Raw genomic sequence first — 24,707 nt, forward strand, 5'->3', positions numbered from 1 at the left:
TAACATTTCTTACCATCAAGAGTGACCCACCCTGCTTTCTCTATGTTCCTATCTTCCAAGCATTTCTCCCAATTCTGCTATCAGGTTTTAGTCCAAACACTACTAAAACGGCTGTATCTAAGGTCATTAAAGCAGCTGCGGAAATCAATGGCACGTTTTGTCTTTACTCTCGTTGACCTCTCTATATCATCTAACAAAGTTACCCACTGATCATTATAGAAACTCTGTGTCTGGGTTTCTAAAACACCATTCTCCTGGCTTACCAACTCTTCTTTTAACTTTTTAGTTTGGAAATTTTCAAACGTATTACAAAATCCTGTTCCACCAGCAATACTCACTCACTTATTCCCCTTCACCATATCATTCTGAGCAAATCCCTATAATTCTAGATAAAATTTTCTTAATATATTCATAATATCATTATAAACCCATAAAAACTGACAAAAACTCACTATAAAATATCCAAACAATCATAACACTAGCCCTAACCCCACCTCAAAAAAACCCACTTCCAATTAAATAGTAATCACTCCCCATTTCCCCCCAACCTCTCCTCCAGCTGTCAGACCTAGGCAACCAGCGATTGATTACTTTCAGTCTCTATAGTTTTGCCTTCTCTGGACATTTCATATCAGTGGAATCACAAAATATGTGGTCTTTTATATCTAGATATTTTTGCTTGGAATGTTTTCAAGGTTCATCTGTGTTGGTGAGGATGCAGAGAAACTGGAATCCTTATCCACTGCCAGTAGGAATGTAAAATGGTACTGCTGCTTTGGAAAACAGTTGATAGTTCCTCAAAAACTTGAACACAGTTACCATATGACACAGCAATTCCACTCCTAGATATACATCCAAGAGATATGAAAACATATGCCCACACAAAAAGTTGTAACCAAATATTAATAGCAGCATTACTCATAATAGCCAAAGAATAGAAATAACCCAAATGTCAACCAATTGATGAATGGATAAATAAAATGTGGTATCCATACAATGAACTATTAATCAGTCATTAAAAAAGGATAAAGTATTGATGCTTTATATATCATGTCTAGATTAGGCAAATCTGTAGAAACAAGAAGTAGATTCGTGGTTATCTAGGTCTGGGAACTCTAGGGGTAGGAGCCTGGGGAAGACAGTAACTGCTCATGAGCATGGAGTTTCTTATTTGAGTGATGAAATGTTATAAAATTGATTGTGGTGATGGCTGCACAACTTTCTGCACAAATACAGTAAAAAACACTGAATTGTACATTTTAAATGATAAATTATTTCTCAATAAAGCTGTTAAAAAAATTTAGTGTAGCATTTTTATAAAAGTGAATCCAATAACAAGTTAATATTCTAGTCCAAAAGCAAAGTTTGTTTTCACTTGTCTCAAAGAACTAAAGTAATTCTTTTATACAGACTCACTTTCTCAGTTATTTAAATTTCTCCTAATTTGCCATACACATGAAAGTGAAAGTCATATAATTATATTCCATTTTAAATATAGGTTTTAAAAAATAACTTGCTTCTACAGAAGTATATTTAAGTGCAGGTCAAAGTTTAAAAAATAGAAAAGCAACGTAAAAGAGAGTAAGAAAACTTCACATTTCAGTAAGTATGCAAATTATTCTACCAGTTAGACAAATAAGCCAGTTTTAAAAAAATGAAAAACAAACCAGTTGACTAAATTAATTCCAAATAATGAAATAGTCAAAGAATTCTAGAAACAGAATGAATCTGAAACATAATTAATGCTTCATTTCTAATTTTCCAGGTGAGGGAACTGAGATAAATCATATACAATAAATTATGTTACTAGGAAATGCCTGAGTCCTTATAAAAGGTCTTTAAAAAGCATCAAAAATCTCCCAAAGACATGTCCTACAGTGCTTCACACACAGATTCTCTCCCAGACTCCAAATCCCGTCACTCTTGCATGATTTCAGCAAAGTTACTTCTTTAAGCTTTCATTTTCTCCTATGTTAAAACAAGGGCTATTACCTGTATTGCAAGGACAATGGGAAAACTAAAGATCTTATATTAAAAGTGACTCATAGAATGCTTAGTTCATTATAGGTGTGGCTTTTATTAATGCACCTTGATTAAAAGCCATGAGTGGAATTAATAATTTTTAAAGGTAAAATAACCATATTTTTAAAAGTCAGTCTTACCCTTCTGCTAGACAGTTTTCTTGCTATGCCAGTATCTGCTTGCTGTTGGTTGAAATCTAAGTCAGGTCAAGTACCTGCTTTCAGTATGTACCTAGTGATGGATGCTTTTGAATAACCACAAGGAAGTGTGAAAGTAAGTGTTAATCACTGACACTGTGTATACTCAAATCTACTTTGTTTTTATTGGATTGAATGTTTTTGGTTCAGGTATTACCTTTTCAGGCCAGTTGCTTAATGCCTGATAAAGCAGCACATGTAACTCAGAAGTAAAACATTCCATGCCTAGTCATCATGAAACAAAGATGAGACAGAAAGCTATTTTCCAAGGCCCACTCAGTTACTAAAGTCCAAATTCATATCCTAAAACAGGCAAATACCTAGAGTGAGATCAGCTCAATTTAATGAATTTCAGTGTAATAAAATCTGTATATTAGTCAGCAGGCCTGCTCTTTTTTCAGTGCATCTACATTTCCTTTTCACCTATTAAAACAAAGAAATTAGAGCAGGGAAGCTCAAAGTGTTTGGTAAATATGCAAGATTCAATTATTTATGAGATAACTTCACGAGGTATAGAACATGAGACAGGAATATAACACTAGCTATATTAGATATTTTAGCATATGGCTGAATTCAGTGCTACATGTCAGAAAGAACCAACATAGCCTAAAACCAAAGCTGGCAACCTTTAATATTGCCTGAGATAGCACCACCACACTGTTCTTGATCTTGGAGCCTGACATAGATTTACAGATTCACTCACTGTTCCCACCAAGATGTTACCACTCTCCCCCTCACCCCTCGCTTCTGAATACTGGGTTCAAGACACTGTACGCCACTTATGAAAGTCAGGGCACCCCCTACTCTAAATGGCTACACTGCTTAAAATGAAGACTTGCAAAAATTTTCCAAGAATACTATGGTATTTAGGTGGTCATCCTTTCACTATTAGGCCCAGTCACAGATATTAATAGACTTCTGGTTTCTTGCTTCCTTTTTCTGGGAGGTGGAAATCAGTGGTTCCAGAAGTATGTACTCTCCTATCAAGCTACACACCCTCAACTTCCACTTCTGGAGAAGATAAACTAACAAGAACTGGATTTAACCTTCCACCTAAAACAAAAGAAAAATTAGACAAAATTAATGACAAAATCGCTTCTCGGCCTTTTGGCTAAGATCAAGTGTAGTATCTGTTCTTATCAGTTTAATATCTGATACGTCCTCTATCTGAGGACAATATATTAAATGGATTTTTGGAGCAGGGAGTTGGAATAGGAGCTTGCTCCATCCACTCCACGCATCAAAAAAAAAAAAATTAATGACAAAAAAGTGGTTCAAGATATTGGAAATCAAGCAATGAAGGATCAGCTATTTCCAAGTAACTTAAATGCATCTCAGAACAAAAATCAGAAACTTTCATATAAACACAAACATATTCAACATCCAATAAGGCAAAAGTCACAATGTCCAGAATCTGATAAACTAAAACCACGCATGTGAAGAAGCAGGAAAATATGACCCGTAACAGGAGAAAGGTCAATTGAAAGTGACCCCAAACTGACACCAATAAAAGAACTTGAAGACAAGGACATTAAAAGTTATTATATCTGAAAGGTTCAGAAGCAAAGCATGATAAGTATATACGGAAGATATTCTTAAAACACCCAAATTTAATGTCTAGAAATAATGCTACAATGTCTGATATGAAATATGCTTTAGAGGGAATAAGTGGCAGATTAGATATCACAGGAGAAAAGACTGGTGAACTTGAAAACACAGCAACAGAACTATACAGAATGAAATGCAGAAAAAAAGACAGAAAAAGGAAAAAAAAAAAAAAGAACAGAGCATCAGTGAGCTTTATGACAAGTTGAAGAAGCCTACTATACATGTAACTGGAGTCCCTGAAAGAGGAATCTGGCCAAAATTTTTCCAAATTTGATGAAAACTATAAATCCATGGATCCAAGTAGATCAACTATACAAAATGCATACAAGACAAGAAACATAAAGAAAACTAAACTAAGGCCTATAATTATCAAATTGCTTCATCCAGCAATAAAAAGAAGAATCTTAAAAGCAGTCAAAGAGATATATCACATACAGAGAAACACAGATAAAGATAACAGCAGATTCTGCATCAGAAACAATGCAAGCGTACGAAACAGTGTACTGAGTGGAAAAAAATTATCAACCTACAATTTAACCAGCAAAATTATTTTTCAAAAACAAAGGTGATCTAGAGGCAAATTCATAGAGAAACTTGTTGAGACAGAAAGGCAAATTCATAGACAGAGGAAGTATAAGAGAGGTTATTACCAGGAACTGGAGGAGGAGAGTAATTGCTTGATGGGTATAGAGGTTTTGTTTGCGATGATTAAAAAGTTCTGGAAGTGAGTAGTGAGAATGGTTGCATGACATTCTGAATGTGCTTAAATGTCACTGAACTGTACACTTTTAAAAGGTCAAATGGCAAAATTTTATATTATATACAGTTTGGCACAATTAAAAAAAAAAGGAATATACTAGAATAGACCTCAAGCCATAAGGCCTAGGAAAAAAGAGGGGGAGGAAAGTTTCAAAATACGTGCTGCTGCCATACGACCCAGCAATCCCACTGCTGGGCATACACACCGAGGAAACCAGAATTGAAGAGACACGTGTACCCCAATGTTCATCACAGCACTGTTTATAATAGCCAGGACATGGAAGCAACCTAGATGTCCATCAGCAGATGAATGGATAAGAAAGCTGTGGTCCATATACACAATGGAGTATTACTCAGCCATTAAAAAGAATACATTTGAATCAGTTCTAATGAGGTGGATGAAACTGGAGCCTATTATACAGAGTGAAGTAAGCCAGAAAGAAAAACACCAGTACAGTATACTAATGCATATATATGGAATTTAGAAAGATGGTAACGACAACCCTGTATGCGAGACAGTAAAAGAGACACTGATGTATAGAACAGTCTTTTGGACTCTGTGGGGGGGGGGATGATTTGGGAGAATGGCATTAAAACATGTATAATATCATATGTGAAATGAATCACCAGTCCAGGTTCGATGCAAGATACAGGAAGCTTGGGGCTGGTGCACTGGGATGACCCAGAGGGATGGTATGGGGAGGGAGGTGGGAGGGGGGGTTCAGGATGGGGAACACGTGTACACCCGTGGCGGATGCATGTTGATGTATGGCAAAACCAATACAATATTATAAAGTAAAAAAAAAGAAAACATATACCAAAAAAAAAAAAAATCTTGTAATAACCTATGATGGAAAATAATTTCAAAAACAATATATGTATATTTGTATAACTGAATCACCTTTCTGTATACCTGAAACATTGTAAGTAATTATACTTCAATAAATTATATATATAAAAAAAAAACGTGCTGAATAACACCACTGATATGAATTTAAAAGCCTATAAAGGGTTTTAAATTTGTATATATATGTTTGTATATATATATATGTATATATTTGTATACATACATATACATTTGTATATGTATATGTATATATTTGTATACATACATATACATTTGTATATGTATATGTATATATTTGTATACATACATATACATTTGTATATGTATATGTATATATTTGTATACATATATATATTTGTATATATATGTGTATATATTTGTGTATATATATATATATTTGTGTGTATATATATATATGTATATATATATATTTGTATAACTGAATCACCTTTCTGTATACCTGAAACATTGTAAGTAATTATACTTCAATAAATTATATATATATAAAAAAAAAAAAGTGCTGAATAACACCACTGATATGAATTTAAAAGCCTATAAAGGGAATTCCCTGGCAGTCCAGTAGTTAAGGCTCAGCACTTTCACTGCCAGGGGTCGGGGGTTAGGAGGGTGGGGGCCAGGTTCAATGCTTGGTCAGGAAATCAAGATCATTCAAAGTGTGCAGCCTGGTCAAGAAAAATAAAGTTAAAATAAAAAACAAAAGTAGATAAAAGCACTATACTTTGTCATATATATATATATGTATAATAATGAAAGATTAGTGGTTGCTTGGGGATGGTGGGATAGGAGTAAGAAAACAGCTTAGACTATAAACTTGTCCTATGATAGTAGCTGCCTCTTACAGAGGGAAGGAAGACAACGCAATTGGAGATGGGGATGCCAACAAGAAGGACACACGCTCTCAGAAAGCAGAGCATGTCTGGGAGCCCTGGTGCCCTACTGGGCTCCTATGTCCTTCCTCGTTCAACTCTCAACACATCTCCACTCCACCACTCCAAGGGGTTTCTCTGAGGTGGGTCCCAGCCTGATCCTTTTGCCTCTCAGGCAGCACCACAGCCTGGTATATAAACAGTAGCCAGAATTTACCGGGCACAATGTCTGGAGCATGGAGCTGGGGCAGAGGCCAGAGCTGAGAGAACTGCTCGGGATTTCTTAAAGTTAGCTATCTTCTCATGGGATCCTCTACCCCTGTGAGCACAGGAAGACTTTCCAGGGACTACCATGCTAGACAGTTTATTAAAGGCACCCTCTTCTTCAACTTCCATATAAACCCCTTTCCAGAAACCATCTGCCTGAGAACATGCCTGGAATGTAGCACCTCACCTCACCTCCTCTTCAAATTTTTCTTTTCCTATTTTATTTTTACCAAAGCATATATAACTATCTACCATACGATCCAGCCATTCCACTTTTAAGTATTTACCCAAGAGAAAAGGAAACATATATCCATTTAAAGACTTGTATGTGACTGCCACAACACTTTTATTTATAAATAGTTTATTATAAACTATTATTTATAATAGCCCCAAACTAGAGACAACCTCAGTGTCCATCAATAGATGAATAGAAAAACAAATTATGGTACATCCACATGTTGGAATACCACTTGGCAATAAAAAGAAATGAATTACTGACACATACAACACAAGAATCAATAATTATGCTGAGTGAAAGAAGCCAGACACCTGCTCTCAAAAAAAAAGAGGCACATGTTGTATGATTCTGTCCCTATAAAACCCTAGAAAATGGAAACTAATCTATAGGAACAGAGAGCAGATTATTAGTATCATTAGTTGCCTGGAATGGAGGAATAGGAGTGAGGAATTGCAGAGCACAAGGAACATTTGGAGATAACAGACATGTTCTCTACCTTGCTTCCCATGATGGTTTCCATGGTGACAAAATTCATCAAACAGTATGCTTAGAATATGTACAGTTTATTGTATTTTAATTATACCTCAATGAAGAAATTTTTAAAGAAGAAACAAAGGTATGGAAAAGCTAAAAGAATTCATTACCAGTAAACCTCCAATACAGAAATGTTCTCCAGTACAAGAAGTCCTCCAAGCAGAAGGAAAAATACCAGTTACAAAACAAGGTCTGCTCAGAGGTACTTGGATATTTTTACTTATTTATATTGATTTTCAATTTTTAATTTTCAGGTTTGGAATCACAATACTGCTATCTAAATAACTGAAGTTACACTGAATATACATTCAGTCAAAAAGTTTTCACTCACTGTTTTTTTCTGATAAAGAAAAAGTATGAAGAATGATTTACTATTTTAGTTCTTAACATATCAGCTAAAATTACACCAGACTAGAGATGTTTGGAAAATATCACATAAGAGAAATATGTTTCTTCCCATTCTCAGTGTGGTTCTGTTAAACTCTGGCACTCTATTTTCTCTCTGTGAATATATCAGATTTTATAATGCAAGATGTTTAATCCAGAATTCAGAAATATTCCATACTCTTTGTGTCAAAGGACAATTATTCTCATTTTAAGTTTCCGTGAATCTCACCTATTGAAGCCAACAGGATGTGAATTGAAGAACTATATCCAAAAAACACCTTCTCCCACTCTTTGCAAATCAATTACATTTCAGCTTTTTCCCTCACATAGTCTTTTACGGGGTGTGAGGAAAAGAAGTTCACAAATGCCACTGGTGAAAGTATAACAAGGGGTACAATATTTACTCCTTTGGAGGTCAATTTATCATCAAGGACACATTTCATTTTAGGGACTTTACAGATAATATAGTATAACTGTTCCAAAAATACAGGCACAAAGGTATTTACTGCACCAAAATTTTTGACAATTAAACTGCAAACAATCCAAATATTCATCAAAATAGGATTATTATATAATACTATATATATACAGGCTTTAAGAAGAATAAGATATATCTATTTGCACTTGTATGAAAAGAGATGGTACACTTACAAGATGCTAAGTGAAAAGCAGGTTAAATAACAGCTTGTAGGGAACTTCCCTGGTGGTCCAGTGGCTAAGACTCTGTACTTGCAATGCAAGGGGCCTGGGTTCGATTCCTGGTCAGGGAACTAGATCCCATATGCCATAATTAAGAGTTCACACGCTGGAACTAAAAATCCCACATGCTACAATGAAGATCAAAGATTCTGAGAGCTACAAGTAAGACTTGGCGCAGCCAAATAAGTACATATTTTTTAAAAAAGAAATAACAGTTTGTATAATATTAGTCTATTTGTAAGATAGAAAAAAATTGTTACCCTATCCATTCGAGTTGTATATTCTCAGAAAAAGAGACATTGATTTGTTCATAGCAGCTATTTTTGGAGATTTGAAAATCCCCAGAGATACTTTTTTCTTCAAAGAAGTCAATATTTTTGTTAAAAAAGCATGCATTACTCTCAATAAAAACTTTAATAAGAAACAGAATACCCAAAAGCTAGTGACAGGAGTTAACTAGTTTCCAGTAAAAGAGAAGTGACACTGTTAAATTTAAATCAGGTAATCAGACCCTGAATAAATTAGAATTTATAGAACTAGAAATTTAGAAAATACTTAATATTAGGTTGTAATATTTTTAAAGTACATCCTTGGGAATTCCCTGGCAGTCCAGTGGTAAAGACCTGGGGTTTCACTGCCATGGATCCGGGTTCAGTTTCTGGTCAGGGAACTGAGATCCGCAAGCTGGGCCGTGCCACCAAAAAAAAACAAAAAAAGGCAATAAAGTACATCCTTAAGGAAAAACAGTCACACATATAAGGAATTAAAAGCCACATTTATTACTTCCTGTCCCACACTCTCACTGCATATGAGAACCAGGATATGACTATTACAAAACTACTATTCATTCTAAAATGTTTAGTTAGATTAAGCAAACCAGCTTTTCTACATGCACATCAAAACAAATCAGTAAAACTGGCTTTGAAGACAAAGAAAAAAAGCAGCTGTCATCAGTCTATTTAAAGAAATGAAGTAAGCGTGTGATCCTTATTTGATCTGATATAAAATCCCACAATCAAACGTTTAGTTTCTAGAACAATGACTCTAATAAACCAGAGAAATCAAATTATAGTCTTGTCTTCCACTGATCCTAGAGAAAATTTTTTCTCCATGTAAGAATGCCCTAATACCTACATGATTAAAAATAAAGGGGAAAAATTACAACTGAAAAATAATTGCAAGGAACTTAAGAATAATTACTACTGGCTCTGTAGGCCTAAATTAAGAAAAGACAGGTATCAGAATTAATCAGGGTAAGAAGGATGATAGGGGAATCAACAGACCTTAATGAAAAGTTAAACCTTTTATTTGAATGAGGCAAAGGCTACAGTTTTATAGATTTCCCTGGAAAATTAGGGCACTTAATAATTATTTAGGGAGAAAGAACTATGAGTTATACTATAAAAGGATAAGACTGTTTCATCAAAGACCTAATTTAATTTACTATGTGACTCCTTTAATTAAAATACACTATTAGGTTAAGAAAAAGCAGAATACACTGCAACTCCCAATGCTTAAATCTCTAATAAGTGATATAAAACTAACCCTGGAAAGGCTTGCTACCACCCTTTGTACAATTTACAAATATTCTTTCAGCATGCTATAAATAGTGAGAGACTTTATTTTGGGGGTCTCCAAAGTCACTGCAGATGGTGATTGCAGCCATGAAATTAAAAGACGCTTGCTCCTTGGAAGGAAAGTTATGACCAACCTAGATAGCATATTAAAAAGCAGAGACATTACTTTGCTAACAAAGGTCCGTCTAGTCAAGGGTATGGTTTCTCCAGTAGTCATGTATGGATGTGAGAGTTGGACTATAAAGAAAGCTGAGCACCGAAGAATTGATGCTTTTGAACTGTGGTGTTGGAGAAGACTCTTAAGAATCCCTTGGACTGCAAGGAGATCCAACCAGTCCATCCTAAAGGAAATCAGTCCTGAATATTCATTGGAAGGACTGATGCTGAAGCTGAAAACTCCAATACTTTGGCTACCTGATGTGTAGAACTGACTCATCTGAAAAGGTCCTGATGCTGGGAAAAATTGAAGGGGGGAGGAAAAGGGGATGACAGAGGATGAGATGGTTGGATGGCATCACTGACTCAATGGACATGAGTTTGAGTAAACTCCGGGAGTTGGTGATGGACAGGGAGGCCTGGTGTGCTGCAGTCCACGGGGTTGCAAAGAGTCGGACACGACTGAGTGACTGAACTAAACTGAACTGATTACTGAGTACTGCTCTAGACACTGGAACTCCACAAAAAAGCCAGGATCTCTGCTTTCATGGAGCTTATAGTCTACACAAACAAGATACAAAGTGAATAGGGGTTCAGAAGAAAAACAGGGGTTCTTGAAGAACACAACATCTGAATTAAGACCTGAATGACAAGAAAGAGACAACCATGTGACAATCTTGGAAAAGAACTCTCCAGGCAAAGATGATACAAAGTATAAAGGTACCAAGACCATTTAAAATGGATGGCTCTAAACCAATTTCATTCATTTATTGGTTTTTTTATTTATTTCTGGGGGCACATCACCTGGCATGCTGGATCCTAGTTCTCTGACCAGGGATTGAACCTGTGTCCCCTGCAGTGGAAGCTTGGATTCTTAAGCACTGGACTGCCAGGGAAGTCCTAAAACCAACTTCTTTTAAAGAAAATGCATTATCTAGGGAATTCCTCAGTGGTCCAGTGGTTAGGACTCCCTGCGTTCATTGCTGAGGGCCCCAGTTCAATCCCTGGTTGGGGAATTAAGATCCCACAAGCTGTGCAGCATGGCCAAAATAGATAAAATAAATATACGTCTTAAAAAAAAACAAACAACCCACATTATATAGTGACTTCTATATGCACTACAGTTTGAAAATCACTGAATGCAAAAGCACTACATGGTGAATAAATAAAAAGAAATGATCAAAACAGGACTAAAATAACACTGACTTGGGTAAGAAACAGTATATTGATACTAACTATATTTTTCTTTTGCTTTTCCTTTTTTCTTGGCCACGCTGTATGGCTGAGGGGATCACAGTTCCCTGACCAGGAATTGAATCCAGGCCATGCAATGAAAGCGCCAAGTCCTAACCACTGGACCCCCAGGGAATTCTCTATGCTAGCTATATTCTATGCACTGTGCTAAATTATACAGTTTCATTTTCAGGCTGAAGACGTATTATGAAATATCCACATCATTTATAATTAACAATATTTAAACAAACCTTTAGATCAGATCAGATCAGATAGAGAAGGTCAAAAAGTAGTTGAATAGATGAGAAAACTCAGTCTGACTCTTAAATAGTACAAAATATAAAATACAAAGCTAGAATTTCACTTATTAGATTTAAAAAACGTTCAGTTCAGTCGCTTGGTTATGTCCGACTCTTTCTGACTCCATGGACTGCAGCACGCCAGGCTTCCCTGTCTATCACCAACTCCCGGAGCTTGCTCAAATTCATGTCTATTGAGTCAGTGATGCCATCCAACCATCTCATCTTCTGTCATCCCCTTCTCCTCCCTCCTTCAATCTTTCCCAGCATCAGGGTCTTTTCAAATGAGTCAGTTCTTCACACCAGGTGGCCAAAGTATTGGATTTTCAGCTTCAGCATCAGTCCTTCCAATGAATATTCAGGACTGATTTCCTTTAGGATAGACTGGTTGGATCTCCTTGTAGTCCAAGGGACTCTCAAGAGTCTTCTCCAACACCACAGTTCAAAAGCATTCATTCTTTGGCTCTCAGCTTTCTTTATAGTCCAACTCTCACATCCATGCATAACCACTGGAAAAACCATAGCCTTGACTAGATGGACCTTTGTTGGCAAAGTAATGTCTCTGCTTTTTAATATGCTATCTAGGTTGGTCATAACTTTCCTTCCAAGGAGCAAGCGTCTTTTAGTTTCATGGCTGTAGTCACCATCTGCCGTGACTTTGGAGCCCAAATGTTAAAGACATAATACCTGAGGCTGGTGAAGGCAAGAGTGAAGGGATGTTCTCATTCAATGTAGCTGTGCCATAACTGGTTTAACTTTCTTAGACAGCAAACTGTCACTAGCTACCAAAATCTACAATGTGCATACCGTGTGCATTTACTACTGAGAGAGTCCCATACAACAGAAGAAATTTACATATAAAAACGTTTATTATATAGTAGCCAAAATCTCGAAACAGTCCAATGACCATCAATCAAAGATTAAAAAAATCATGAAATATCTACAATATGGAATATTTCACAGGGTTATAAAAAAGATAATGATATAAAGTGAGGCATACTGAAATGAAACAATGTCCAATACTCATTATCAAAGTTCACTGGCTTGCATATATTTCTTTTTATGTGAAATAAGCTGTTTATTAGTGATGTATAGAAATAAGAATATTTATATATGCATAGGATATATCTAGAATGATATACACTAAGCTGTGGTTTCTTCCCTTAGGACCAGGACTGGTGAGGGAAGAGAGAGGATAAAGGGCAAACAGAAGATTTTTTAAATTTCATAATCATCTCTACTACTTTTCCCCCGCAAACAGTAAACATGGATTACTTTAGAGAAACTTTAAAAAATGTCTTAAAAAGTGAGAATGGGCTTCAGTTTATCCATAGCTTGAAGCTAGAAAAATATCTTTTCAGGGCTCTTCATATCAGTGAATACAGAAATAGCCAGCCCCAAATATTGAATTAAAATGCCATTCCTTAAGATTAAATTCCATGAGTATTACAATTAATTGAGAACCATTACACAAAACTAGCATATTCAGGCATCTTTCAACTATACTTCAGTGACATTCCATCATGTAAAATAAAGGCTAATGTGGTTTGCAAAGCCTTCTGGGATCTAGTCCTATGCTTCTCAAACTGTAATATTCATGCAGCTCACCTGTAGATCCTGTTAAAATGTAGATTCTGATTCAGTGATGAGGCTGGAGAGCCCCCTTTTCTACTAAGTACCACAGAATGTACTTCAAGTAGCAAGGATCTAGCCCAAGTTCCTTAGCACTCCCCATCCTTAATTTTGAAAATTAACTGATTTAAAAAATAATTTAGAAACTAGCTTTATCTTAAGCATCTCTCCCTCAGCAGTCATTTTTTTTAAAGTAAATTAACATAAAATCTCAATTTTTATAAAGCCCTTTTGGGGCAGCAATAATAGCCCTTATGAATAATCAGCATCTGATCTGAATAGCAATTGAGTAGTATTTTAATTATTTGCTGGCAGGGGGAGCTATATTTTAAAAAGGAGCATTAGTGTAATTAGGCCTCCATGGTTTCTGGTTAACACATTAAGTATAAAAACACTCCACCACCTCCAAAGTTTCCACCACAACCCACAAAGTTGCCACATCCATCTTCATGACCTCTTTGTGATCCACAGATTGTGTTTCTTGTTTAGGAAGGGCCTTTTTCATGTCACAGCTCATCCATTAATAGAGTGGTATTTCTGAACACCAGTTTTATCAACTGTGTCATGATCATCAAAAGTTACAAAAGCAGGGACTTCCCTGGTGGTCCAATGGTTAAGAATCCACCTTGCAACACAGGAGATGCAGGTTTGATCCCTGGTCAGGGAACTAAGATCCCACGTGCCGAGAAGCAACTAAGCCCACACCCTGCAACTACCGAGCTCACACGCCTCAACCAGAGTCTGTGCACCGAAATGAAAGATCCCCCATGCCGCAACTCAGGCCCGACGCAGTCAAATAATAAGTAAATAAATATTTTTAAAAAGTTACAAAAGCAAATCCTCTCTTTTCTCCACTCTACCTGTCTTCCATAACTTCTATAGTTTCAATCTTGCCATACTTTTCAAAGCAGTTGCTCATATTCTTCTGCATCTTCTTTAATACCATCAACAAAAATTTTCTTTGCTTTCAAAAGAGCATTAGGCTTTACAGAATCCTCCAGAAACAGCTCCCTGGTTTCACCAAACACCCAGCAACTTCCTGTGGTTCTGCACTCATTGCCACGTCCACCTCTTCAACACTGGAGTAAGTCATAAGACTGAAAGTCCTAGAAAGTTTTGTCTGGGTGTCTCTCATCACTGCTTGATCTGTCAGTGTGCCCATTTCTCAAAATGTGCTCTTAAAATGTCGTCTGTAGTTTCAGAGCAGAGTTCTCAACTGTGCTGGTTCCTCTGGATCATGGCCCCCCTCCTTCTGGTGGTGGCCAGCTGGGGGTGATCTGGTAGTGGTTTTACCTCTGTTCCCTGGTGGCTCAAATGGTAAAGAATCCACCTGCAATGCAGGAGACCCAGCTTCGATCCCTGGATCGGGAAGATCCCCCGGAGAAGGGAATGGCAACTCACTCCACTATTGTTGCCTGGAGAATCCCATGCACAGAGGATCCTGGCAGGCTACAGTCCATGAGGTCGCAAAGAGTCAGACATGACTAAGTGTGACTAACGTTTTTACTTTCACTTTGAGATCAGACTTGCCTCTTCCAACTCAGGTTCAATAATGGGACCAAGAGGAGGAGGCCTCCCCATTCTTTCAACTTAGTGAATTATTGCCCTTCCCCACATACCATGTTCTTCATACCTTCATGCCTTTTTATGTCTTATACTTTCTTTTTTCTCTATTTCTTTCTGGTTCTTCCCTCACCTACTCCCCTTCAAAAGCTTTTACTCTGTTAGAGGTTTAGTTCAAACTTTGCAGATATTTCAGGCATATGTGAATGCTGTTTCTTTCTTATTCTGAGACTCCTATGCATTCAGGGTTGACTGTCACACTTGTTTTTTGTTAAGTTTGAGGATAAAAAATATCCCTTCTCAGCACACAGATATAAAATAAATGCTTTCTGTGTACAAGTCATTAAAGAATTAAGTTTCTAGGACTTTCCTGGTGGTCCCGTGGTTAAGACTCAGCTCCCAGTGCAGGGGGCCCAAGTTTGATCCCTGCTCAGGGAACTACACCCCACATGCTGCACCCAAGAGATCGCAAGCAGCAACTAACGATGCCATGTGCCCCAACTAAGACTCTGCACACCCAAATAACATTAAAAAAATAAATTCTGCCACCACCTTTGAAATAACGGTTGTCACAATCACTTTTTCATTTAATTAATTAATTTTGGCTGTGCTGAGTCTATGTTACTGTGCCAGCTTTTCTTTAGTTGCAGCAAGTAGGGGCTATGCTCTCTGGTTGTGGTGTGATGGCTTCTCATTGCAATGGCTTCTCCTGTTGCTGAGCACAGGCTCTAGGGTATGTGGGCTTCAGCAATTACAGCTCATGGGCACTAAAGCACAGGCTCAAATAGTTGGGGTGAACAGGCTTAGTTGCTCTGTGGCATGGGGGATCTTCCAGGACTGGGAATAGAACCTGTGTCTCCTCCATTGGCACTCGGATTCTTTATCGCTGAGCCACCAGGGAAGTGCCTCTCTGGTACTCTTTTAGACGGAAAATAAGAATGGCATCAAATTTCTAACATACCTTTCCCTCCTTATATTAATTAGAATTTTTACTACACTTTAAAAACAGACAATAGAATGGCATCTGAAATCGAATGCTCACACAGGCAGCCCTCTCTTTGCCACTCACCTTCCTCATCTATCCATTTCATGGTGAAAAGTTGTTCGTTGTCAAAAGAACACATGTCTCGAACCTCATTACAAAGACCCTCGAAGGATATTGAAGGTTCAAAATGTGTTATCATGATATCCCTGAAAAAGAAAAAGGAGTTTTAAGTTAGAGAGTGACTAATAATGCCTGATGTTTTGATGGACTTCAGAGATTCTGTGTGAGCATCAACACGTGTCACTTCCAGTAAACTATCTCTGTAAAAAATAAAACACCAATACTTAATAATGCTTAAAAATAAAAACAGTGGTTTTGTGAGAAATCTTAATCTCCCCTCCTCATTCAAGAAGCCCACCCTACCTGCTTTAACAAATAGGAGGTCCACTTTTGCTTTAATGTTAGTTATCAGAAGCTCACTCTTTTGTGAGCACAATACTCCAAAGACAAGTAGCTCTATTATTGGTCGGCTTCTGGATTATACTTAACTGAAATATCTTACAGTCTCTAATCGCTAATCTCCCCTTCCCTAGAAGTCTATCTTCATCAAAGAGATGGCCCTTCAAAAATTTAATAAGGATCTGTCACGTCCTCTTCTTCAGCCTTAACTTCCACAGACTAACCACCCAGATTAGCAATCCAATCCCCAAAATTGACTCTAAAATATAATTCATATTATAAGGTAGACACCCCCAAAACAAAGGAATAGACATAAATGTGCATTTATTTTCACATTACTGTTAGATAAATCGTAACACCTAAATAAATCCACCAAGCAGCTATTTACTACAAGACTCAAAAACACAACAAAATGTTTTAGAACAAAAGCCTGGGTGTTCCTCCAAGGAACCATGAGAAGACTCCCTGTGATCTGATCCCCACGGAGTAGCCAGCCACAGTCATCCTTTCCAAGGAAAGTCAAATAGACCCAATGACTAATTCAACAAATATATAGCGATCTCCATGTGCCAGGCTCTGTCATAAGGGTTTTACAAAATTAATGTTGTTCACGTCTTTCCTTTGCTTTAAACTCTCCAAATGCCTTTTCCAAAAGTAAAGGGAAACCCAAAGTCCCCAGCAGGGTCTACAAGGCCCTGTAGGAACTGGCCCTTGCTGCCCCTCTGACCTACCTCTTCTACCACTGGACAGATAAACCAGTGTTTAGAGTCTACCATCTACCCCAGCTACAAATGTAAGCTTGATGAAAGTAGGAATTTTGTTCATTATATTCCTGGTGGCCAACACAATGTCTAGCACAGAACGGGTATTCAATAACTAGTTGTTGAAGAAAGGAAGGAAATGTGTTCGGGACTGTGTGAACTGACATGGGTAGTTGGAATACAGAAGGTGGAGTAAGAAGTAAGGTGTTAAAATTATTAGTCATCTGCAAAAAAAAGTTAAAACTCCAGTCTTCAGAGACTCTACAGAAGCTTAGCAGAGAGCCACACATGGAAAGTGAATGGCCTTTTCTTGAAAACGAGTCTCTTCCTAAGCATATCATGGTTTCATGCCCCTGTCTCTTAGAACTCTCTTGCCTTGGCTTTCGTAACAGTCTGTTTCCGTCTCCCTTTCTACCATTCTGAACACTTATTAAGTCTCCTTCTGTCTTCAATCATAAGACATTCTTCACACCTTCTCTCCTATTCCTTCTCTGTCTTTCTCTTTCTGAAACCTAATTCACTTTTAGTGTTTTATCTATTAACTCTATGTAAGTATCTCCTAAATCTGTAATTTCAGCTTTCTTTGTAGTATTTAATACTCTAGATAAGCTGGTTCCAATTTCTATTCTTAACGTGATCCCACCATTTCCAGCACAAACACTCTATTATAGACATCTGTACTCACAATCCCCATACATAAGACTTTGATGATCCAAGTTTTAATCCTGTCACTTCCTCAGTTTAAGGAGGGAGGTAGAAATTTTTCTTCAACATCATCTTTTTTTCTTCAACATCAACTTCCATTAAAACTTTTTTAACCTCATAGCCCCAGTGGTCTACACTTCTAAACCTGCCCAACCTGTATCTTATGCTCCATTTTTTGTTATTCAATTAATTACATACACACATCCTTAGCTAAATTATAAACTGGAAGATAAAAATTCTTGACTCTTTACTACATTCATGTAACTATTTTATGTACACAATAGGGACTCAAATATTCCTTAACTGAATGTAGAAGATTGCCAGGAGAAATATCAATAACCTCAGATATGCAGATGACACCACCCTTATGGCAGAAAGTGAAGAGGAACTAAAGAGCCTCTTGATGAAAGTGAAAGAGGAGAGTGAAAAAGTTGGCTTATAGCTCAACATTCAGAAAACTAAGATCATGGCATCTGGTCCCATCACTTCATGGCAAATAGATGGTGAAACACTGGAAACAGTGGCTGACTTTATGCTTTTGTGCTCCAAAATCACTGCAGATGGTGACTGCAGCCATGAAATTAAAAGACGCTTACTCCTTGGAAGGAAAGTCATGACCGACCTAGACAGCATATTAAAAAGCAGAGACATTACTTTGCCAACAGAGGTCCGCCTAGTCAAGGCTATGGTTTTTCCAGTGGTCATGTGTGGATGTGAGAGTTGGACTATAAAGAAAGCTGAGTGCTGAAGAATTAATGCTTTTGAACTGTGGTGTTGGAGAAGACTCTTGAGAATCCCTTGGACAGCAAGGAGATCCAGCCAGTCCATCCTAAAGGAGATGAGTCCTGAATATTCATTGGAAGGACTGATGCTGAAGCTGAAAACTCCAATACTTTGGCCACCTGATGCAAAGAACTGACTCATTTGAAAAGACCCTGATGCTTGGAGGGATTAGGGGCAGGAGGAGAAGGGGACGACAGAGGATAAGATGGTTGGATGGCATCACCGACTCAATGGACATGAGACTGAGTAAACTCTGGGAGTTGGTGATGGACAGGGAGGCCTGGCGTGCTGCAGTCCATGGGGTCACAGAGTCGGACATGACCAAGCAACTGAACTGAACTGAATTGAACTGACAAGGAAATACCACTGTTTATGTTTCCTTAGCCTATAAACATATACAGATTCTTTAGTGTGTTTCAGGTGTTTGAACAAACAGGTTATATGATTTTCATAATAACTGTCAAACTAATCCTGTTTTACAGATTTAAAAAGCAAAAGCACAAAGGAATATTTGCCAGAGTTTCACAGGAAACAGAAAATTAATTCAAATCCACATCTAATGACACTTGTGGATGCTGTGATCTGACCATTCCTCTCTCCACTCCACCTTCAGAATTCCCCATTAGCAATAGAGTACCTGTCATACCAGCTGCCGGGAATGCTACCAGCAGACATCCCCAGTCTTCAGCCTCTTTCAGAGATTTGACTCCTCATCTATAGTCAAAGCCCGTTCCTGGTCAGCCCACAACCAATGACCAATTCAGTATAAAGGTCCTACATGTGACTTACAAAAGCTATGAAGTGCCAATTCATCTTTAGAACTCCCCAGAGGGTGAGCTAAGGTTTCTGTTGAGACTTCACAGCATCTTGATATTTCCCTACCTAAGCTTGCTTCCTTCCCTCCCCTTATGTTCCATAGCTATCAACCCCAAAAGTACTCCTGAAAAACCACCTGAATGCTCATCTGCAGCACTACCTCCCACAACAGCATCCACCCAAAGCATAGCTACCATCAGATGTTATTTTGTGACAAAAGCATAATGGGTACAATAAGTCAATCTCGCTTTTAAGAGACTGGCTAATAAAAACTATAATCCTTGTTTCAGAGATTTAATGAGTCTAATTTAGTACATGGGCTTCCCAGGTGGCTCAGATAGTAAAGAAGCCACCTGCAATGCGCGAGACCTGGGTTTGATCCCTGGGTTGGGAAAATCCCCTGGAGGAGGGAATGCCAATCCACTCCAGTATTCTTGCCGGGAAAATCCCCATGGACAGAGGAGCCTGTACAATTTAGTACATGAAACTGATTTTTTTTTTTTTCAGTGAAAATACATTGCCAGCACCAAAAATTTATACATATTCCCCCAACTAAATGTAAAATTCAAGAGAGTAAGCATTTTGTTTTGCTCATCGCTGTATCACCAGTATCTAACACAACATCTGGCCCAGAATGGATGCTCAATTAATATATGTTGAGTAAATGGAGGTGTCGTATGTTGGACTCTAAAAAAAGCACGAGGAAATGTAAAATAAAAAGCATTCCACAAAGGAGGAATGACATATTCGAGGTAGCCATAGTATAATGGTTAAGACATGAGAGCTAAAGCCAGTATGTTTGGGTTTGAATCCAGGCTCTATCACTTACCAGCTGTATGGTCTTAAGTGAATTATTTGACTTCTCTGTTGGCTCAATTTCCTCACCTATAAAATGAGAATAATATTATCTCCTATGGTATTTTAAGGATTTAATGTGTCAAGTGAATTCACACTTGTAATACTTGGAATAATACCTAGCATATTGTTTGTTTTTTAGTTGCTAAGCTGTGTCTGGCTCTTTTGTGATCCCATGGACCGCAGCCTGCAAGTCCTGGGATTTCCCAGGGAAAAATACTGGACTGGTTGCCATTTCCTTCTCCAAGGGATTCTCCCAACCCAGGGATTGAATCTGAGTCTCCTGCACTGGCAGGTGGATTCTTTACCACTGACGCACCAGGGAAGACCAACCTAGCATATAGCTTAATGTGTTCAACATACCCTTAATGTGTTCAAGAACTTTTAAAACTTTATGTATTCATATAATACTTTAAATAAAAGTGGAACCTTATTAGATGAAAATAATCCAGCTTTCTAAAGACAACACACAGATTGTTCAATATGGTAGAGGGAACAAACATCTATATCCTTTCTGAGTGAAAGTATTAGTTTCTCAGTCGTGTCCAACTCTTTGTGACTCCATGGACTGTGGCGCACCAGGATTCTCTCTTCATGGAATTCTCCAGGCAAGAATATAGGAGTGGTTTGCTATCCCCTTCTCCAGGGGATCTTCCTGACCCAGGTATTGAACCCAGGTCTTCCACACTGTAGGCAGATTATTCACTGTCTGAGCCACCAGGGAAGCCCCTTTCATTCTAAGGGCCCACTGAAATGACAAGTTTATCAAAGTCTTAGAAAACAAAAAAAGGCATCAACAGCAGACCAGAAAGTATGAAAAAATCCTGGATGACTGAAAACAGATGAGATAAAATTGATGGAGAAAACATACCAGCCCCCAAAATTAAAGTTAACTGGAACCCTTTAAAGAGAAAAGTTTTACTGACACAAAATTACTTTTCCTTCTCTAAACATCTAATCACACTTCTTTGTTTTTCAAGTGCATCACACTTACATAAGCATTCATTATAAGTGCTTTTAAAAAACTGCCTTAAAAAATATGAGTTAAAGAACAGAATAATGTTATATACCTTTACAATGTAAAAATTAACAAGAAAAATTGAGACGTGAGAAAGCAAAAGGAAGTATAAATTCAAAAACATGTCTTTCCTAATGAAGAGTCAACACTCTTATCTAAAATTAATAATTAAATTTAAAAGCAGAGAACAAGAAAAAAAATAATAACCTGAATTTAAAAATAGTCAAAGGACTTGAACAGACACTTCTCCAAAGAGTATATAGAAATGGCCAACAAGCTTAAGAAAAAAATGTTTATCATCACTAATTATCAGAAAAATCCAAATCAAAACCATAATGATAGGGCAGAAATTAACACAACAAACTATATTGTAAATCAACTACACACCAATAGAAAAAATCACAATAAAATGTCACCTCGTATCCATCAGGATGGCTCCTATAAAAAACCTAGAATAACAAGTGTAATCAAAGATGTGGAGAAACTGGTGCCCTGTGTACTACTGGTGGGAATGTAAAATGGTACAGCAGCTATAGAAACCAGTACGGATGTTCCTCAAAAAATTTAAAAAAGTATTTCCATATGATCCAGCAATTCCACTTCTGGCTCCATATATCCAAAAGAACTGAAAGCAGGGAATCCAACAGATATTTGTACACCCACATTCACAGCAGCATTATTCACAATGGCCAAAAGGTGGAGGCAACCCAAGTGTTCACTGACAGATGAATACATAAACTAAATGTGATATACAAACACAAAGAAGTATTATTCAGCCTTAAAAAGAAAGTAAATTCTCATACATGCTACAATATGAATGAATCTTGAAAGTGAAATAAGCCAGTCGCCAAAAGACAAATACTGTATGACTCCATGTATATGAAGTATCTAAGTACTAAGGACTAAGGATTCGCTCAGTCGTGTCCAACTCTTTGCGACTCCGTGGACTGTAGCCCACCAGGCTCCTCCGTCCATGGGATTCTCCAGGCAGGAGTACTGGAGTGGGTTGCCATTTCCTTCTCCAGGGGATCTTCCCAACCCAGGGATCGAACCCAGGTCTCCTGCATTGCAGGCAGACGCTTTAACCTCTGAGCTACAAGGAGTCAAATTCATAGAAACAGAATAGTAGTTGCCAGGGGTTGGGGGTTGGAGGAAGATGGAAGAGTTGTTAATATGTAACTTCAGTTTTGCAAAATGAAAAAGTTCTGGGGATTGGTCACATAACAATGTGAATATAGTTAACACTACTCAACTGTACACTTAAAAATGGTTAAGATAGTCAATTTAAAACATTTTACTATAATTATAAATAAAAGAAAAAGGAGGAGGAGGTATATTATTTAAGCTTCAAATGTAACCACAAGAAAAACTAAAAATTGTGAGGAGAGGAGGCAATGAAAAAGTGCTAAATTCCTTATCTTTCATATTGATCAACAGATATAATAAAAAGAAAGCAAAATTTTAATAGTAGTTAAATCTTGGTGGTGGAAATGGGGATTAGGAGGAGACAAGAGATAGAAAGAAGAGGTACTTTGTAAATATTGAAACCCTTCTGAATGGCATAGATTATTATTAATTTTTCTACCATGTAAAGGTATGATTTTATGATACATGTTACTCTGTAATAAAATAAATATAAATAAAATATAAAACAAAATTTAAATTAGTTATACATAAATAAAATTATTGTTCTAATTATTTTTAAAATGTGTATTTCAAAAAGAAAATTAAAGCAGAAAATAGTTCCTTCCTCTAGTGACATTAAAAGGCAACTTGCTTACCTTAAAGCAATCTTTCTTTCAAATTATCCCCCAGGTTACTATTATGAGGGGGTGAGGATTGGGAGAATACATTTTAGAACTAAATCAGAAGAGAAGAAAAGGCTTCCGCTGAACTTCCCTGGCAAAGAATAAGTGTGACATTATCTCTTTGAATGCAAAGAGAAGAAATTAGTATGATCAGGTGTCATCAAAATATGAGTTTCTTATTAAGGTTCACTCATAGTTACAATTAACACTATGGAAGCATATTTGTAAATAATACAGATTTTTCAGAAACTTTATTTTTCAAGACCTGTAAAATATTTACCAGACTGTGCAAATACTTTTAAAACATGCTTTAAAAATCCTTTAGAAATCATAAGTACATACATCCTAAAGAGACTCAGTGAAGCAGTGAGGCTTTATCAACTGCCACTCCTTAAGTTCCAGGAACTAAAACCTTTAAGGGACTTTTTTTTATAAATACCCCTCTAAGCAATTGGGTAAGCACTATGTTCATTTATCCCACATTCACCAGATCCTTATTATAGTACCAAAACTAAAAATAAACTGCAAAATAAAGATATTACTTCTAAGGTACAAAACAAATTATCCATGGAAGATTTTTTTTTCCTGGTTTTAACTTCAGTGTTGGCATAAATTAGCTTACCACTGGTCTTCAACAATACAGTCTGCTTCACCACAGAGATGCCCAAAATGGTAAATTTAGATATAGTTTTAGCTGAATTTAAAAAAGAAAAAAAAAAAAGCATTTTTAACTGTGCTTCACCAAACAATTTTAAGCATTCATTATGTTCCTATGTTCTAAAATAAAGAATCTAAAGCTTTTCCTTAGGACTAACTTCTTTAAAAAAAAACAACCTGAAAAAAAAAAAACATATTCAGTCCTTTCGCTATTTCAACATAACCTTTTTTCCTAAATTAAATATAGCAGAATCAGAAAAAAATTTTTACTTGCATTCACCAATATAATAGATTTAGGCACGATTATCCATGGCTGTAATACCACTAGGTAAAAGGTGGTGAGGAAATATTTGTACCATCTCAAAGTATCATCCCTCAAATTAATTGTTAATTATAAGAAAGCCAAAATGCAACATCTGTATTTTAATAGTCAAGGAGATAGAAAAGAACTATGAAATATGAATTTGACAATAAAGTAATCTCAAAAAGACCCATCAATATATTAACAGGGCAAAGGGAAACTTCTCTGAAGAGTAAGACTCAACTTTGTATTGTGGTTTACTAAGCCTCAGTATTATCATCCATAAAATAGAAATGATATCTACTTCTCAATATTGTTTAAAAAAAAATTAGCGTTTTTTGCCAATTGTATTTGTAAGAATTTAAAAGACCGATAAGATGTAATGGAATCATAAGGAAAAATGCTTCATTTGTACACTGTTATTGGGAATGTCAATTGATACATTTTTGGAGGACAATATCAAGTTTTAAAATAGGCATATCTTCAACCATGCAAGAATATATATTAAATAAGGATATTCCTTCAACATGACTTGATAGAGCAATTTAATGAAAATTCATCAACCAGAAAAAAAGATAATATAAATGATGGTGTAACAATAGTATGCAAGACTATGTGCCAATTATACAGAAAGAGGCAGATTGCTCTATGTGT

General features: G+C 36.8%; 1 protein-coding gene and 2 non-coding genes across 5 annotated transcripts in view; 2 read left to right on the top strand and 1 right to left on the bottom strand.

The window, feature by feature from the left end:
* Positions 1–24,707, bottom strand: part of PRKCI (protein kinase C iota) — a 71,270-nt gene that overhangs the window by 40,781 nt on the left and 5,782 nt on the right. For 2 of the 3 annotated variants that reach the window (XM_055569092.1, XM_055569095.1), the window contains exon 2: positions 15,975–16,096. In XM_055569092.1, coding sequence (XP_055425067.1) covers positions 15,975–16,096 — 122 coding nt within the window. Of the gene's footprint in view, positions 1–15,974; positions 16,097–20,243; positions 20,300–24,707 lie in introns of all 3 variants that reach the window. The other variant, XM_055569094.1, reaches the window with a different exon arrangement.
* On the top strand, positions 3,311–3,502 carry LOC129645201 (U2 spliceosomal RNA). The gene has a single exon (XR_008711283.1). It is a non-coding gene; the product is annotated as a U2 spliceosomal RNA (small nuclear RNA).
* TRNAA-UGC (transfer RNA alanine (anticodon UGC)) lies at positions 8,444–8,516 on the top strand. The gene has a single exon. It is a non-coding gene; the product is annotated as a tRNA-Ala (tRNA).

This window comes from Bubalus kerabau, chromosome 2 (genome assembly GCF_029407905.1).
Source record: "Bubalus kerabau isolate K-KA32 ecotype Philippines breed swamp buffalo chromosome 2, PCC_UOA_SB_1v2, whole genome shotgun sequence".
Taxonomy (NCBI): Eukaryota; Metazoa; Chordata; class Mammalia; order Artiodactyla; family Bovidae; genus Bubalus; species Bubalus kerabau.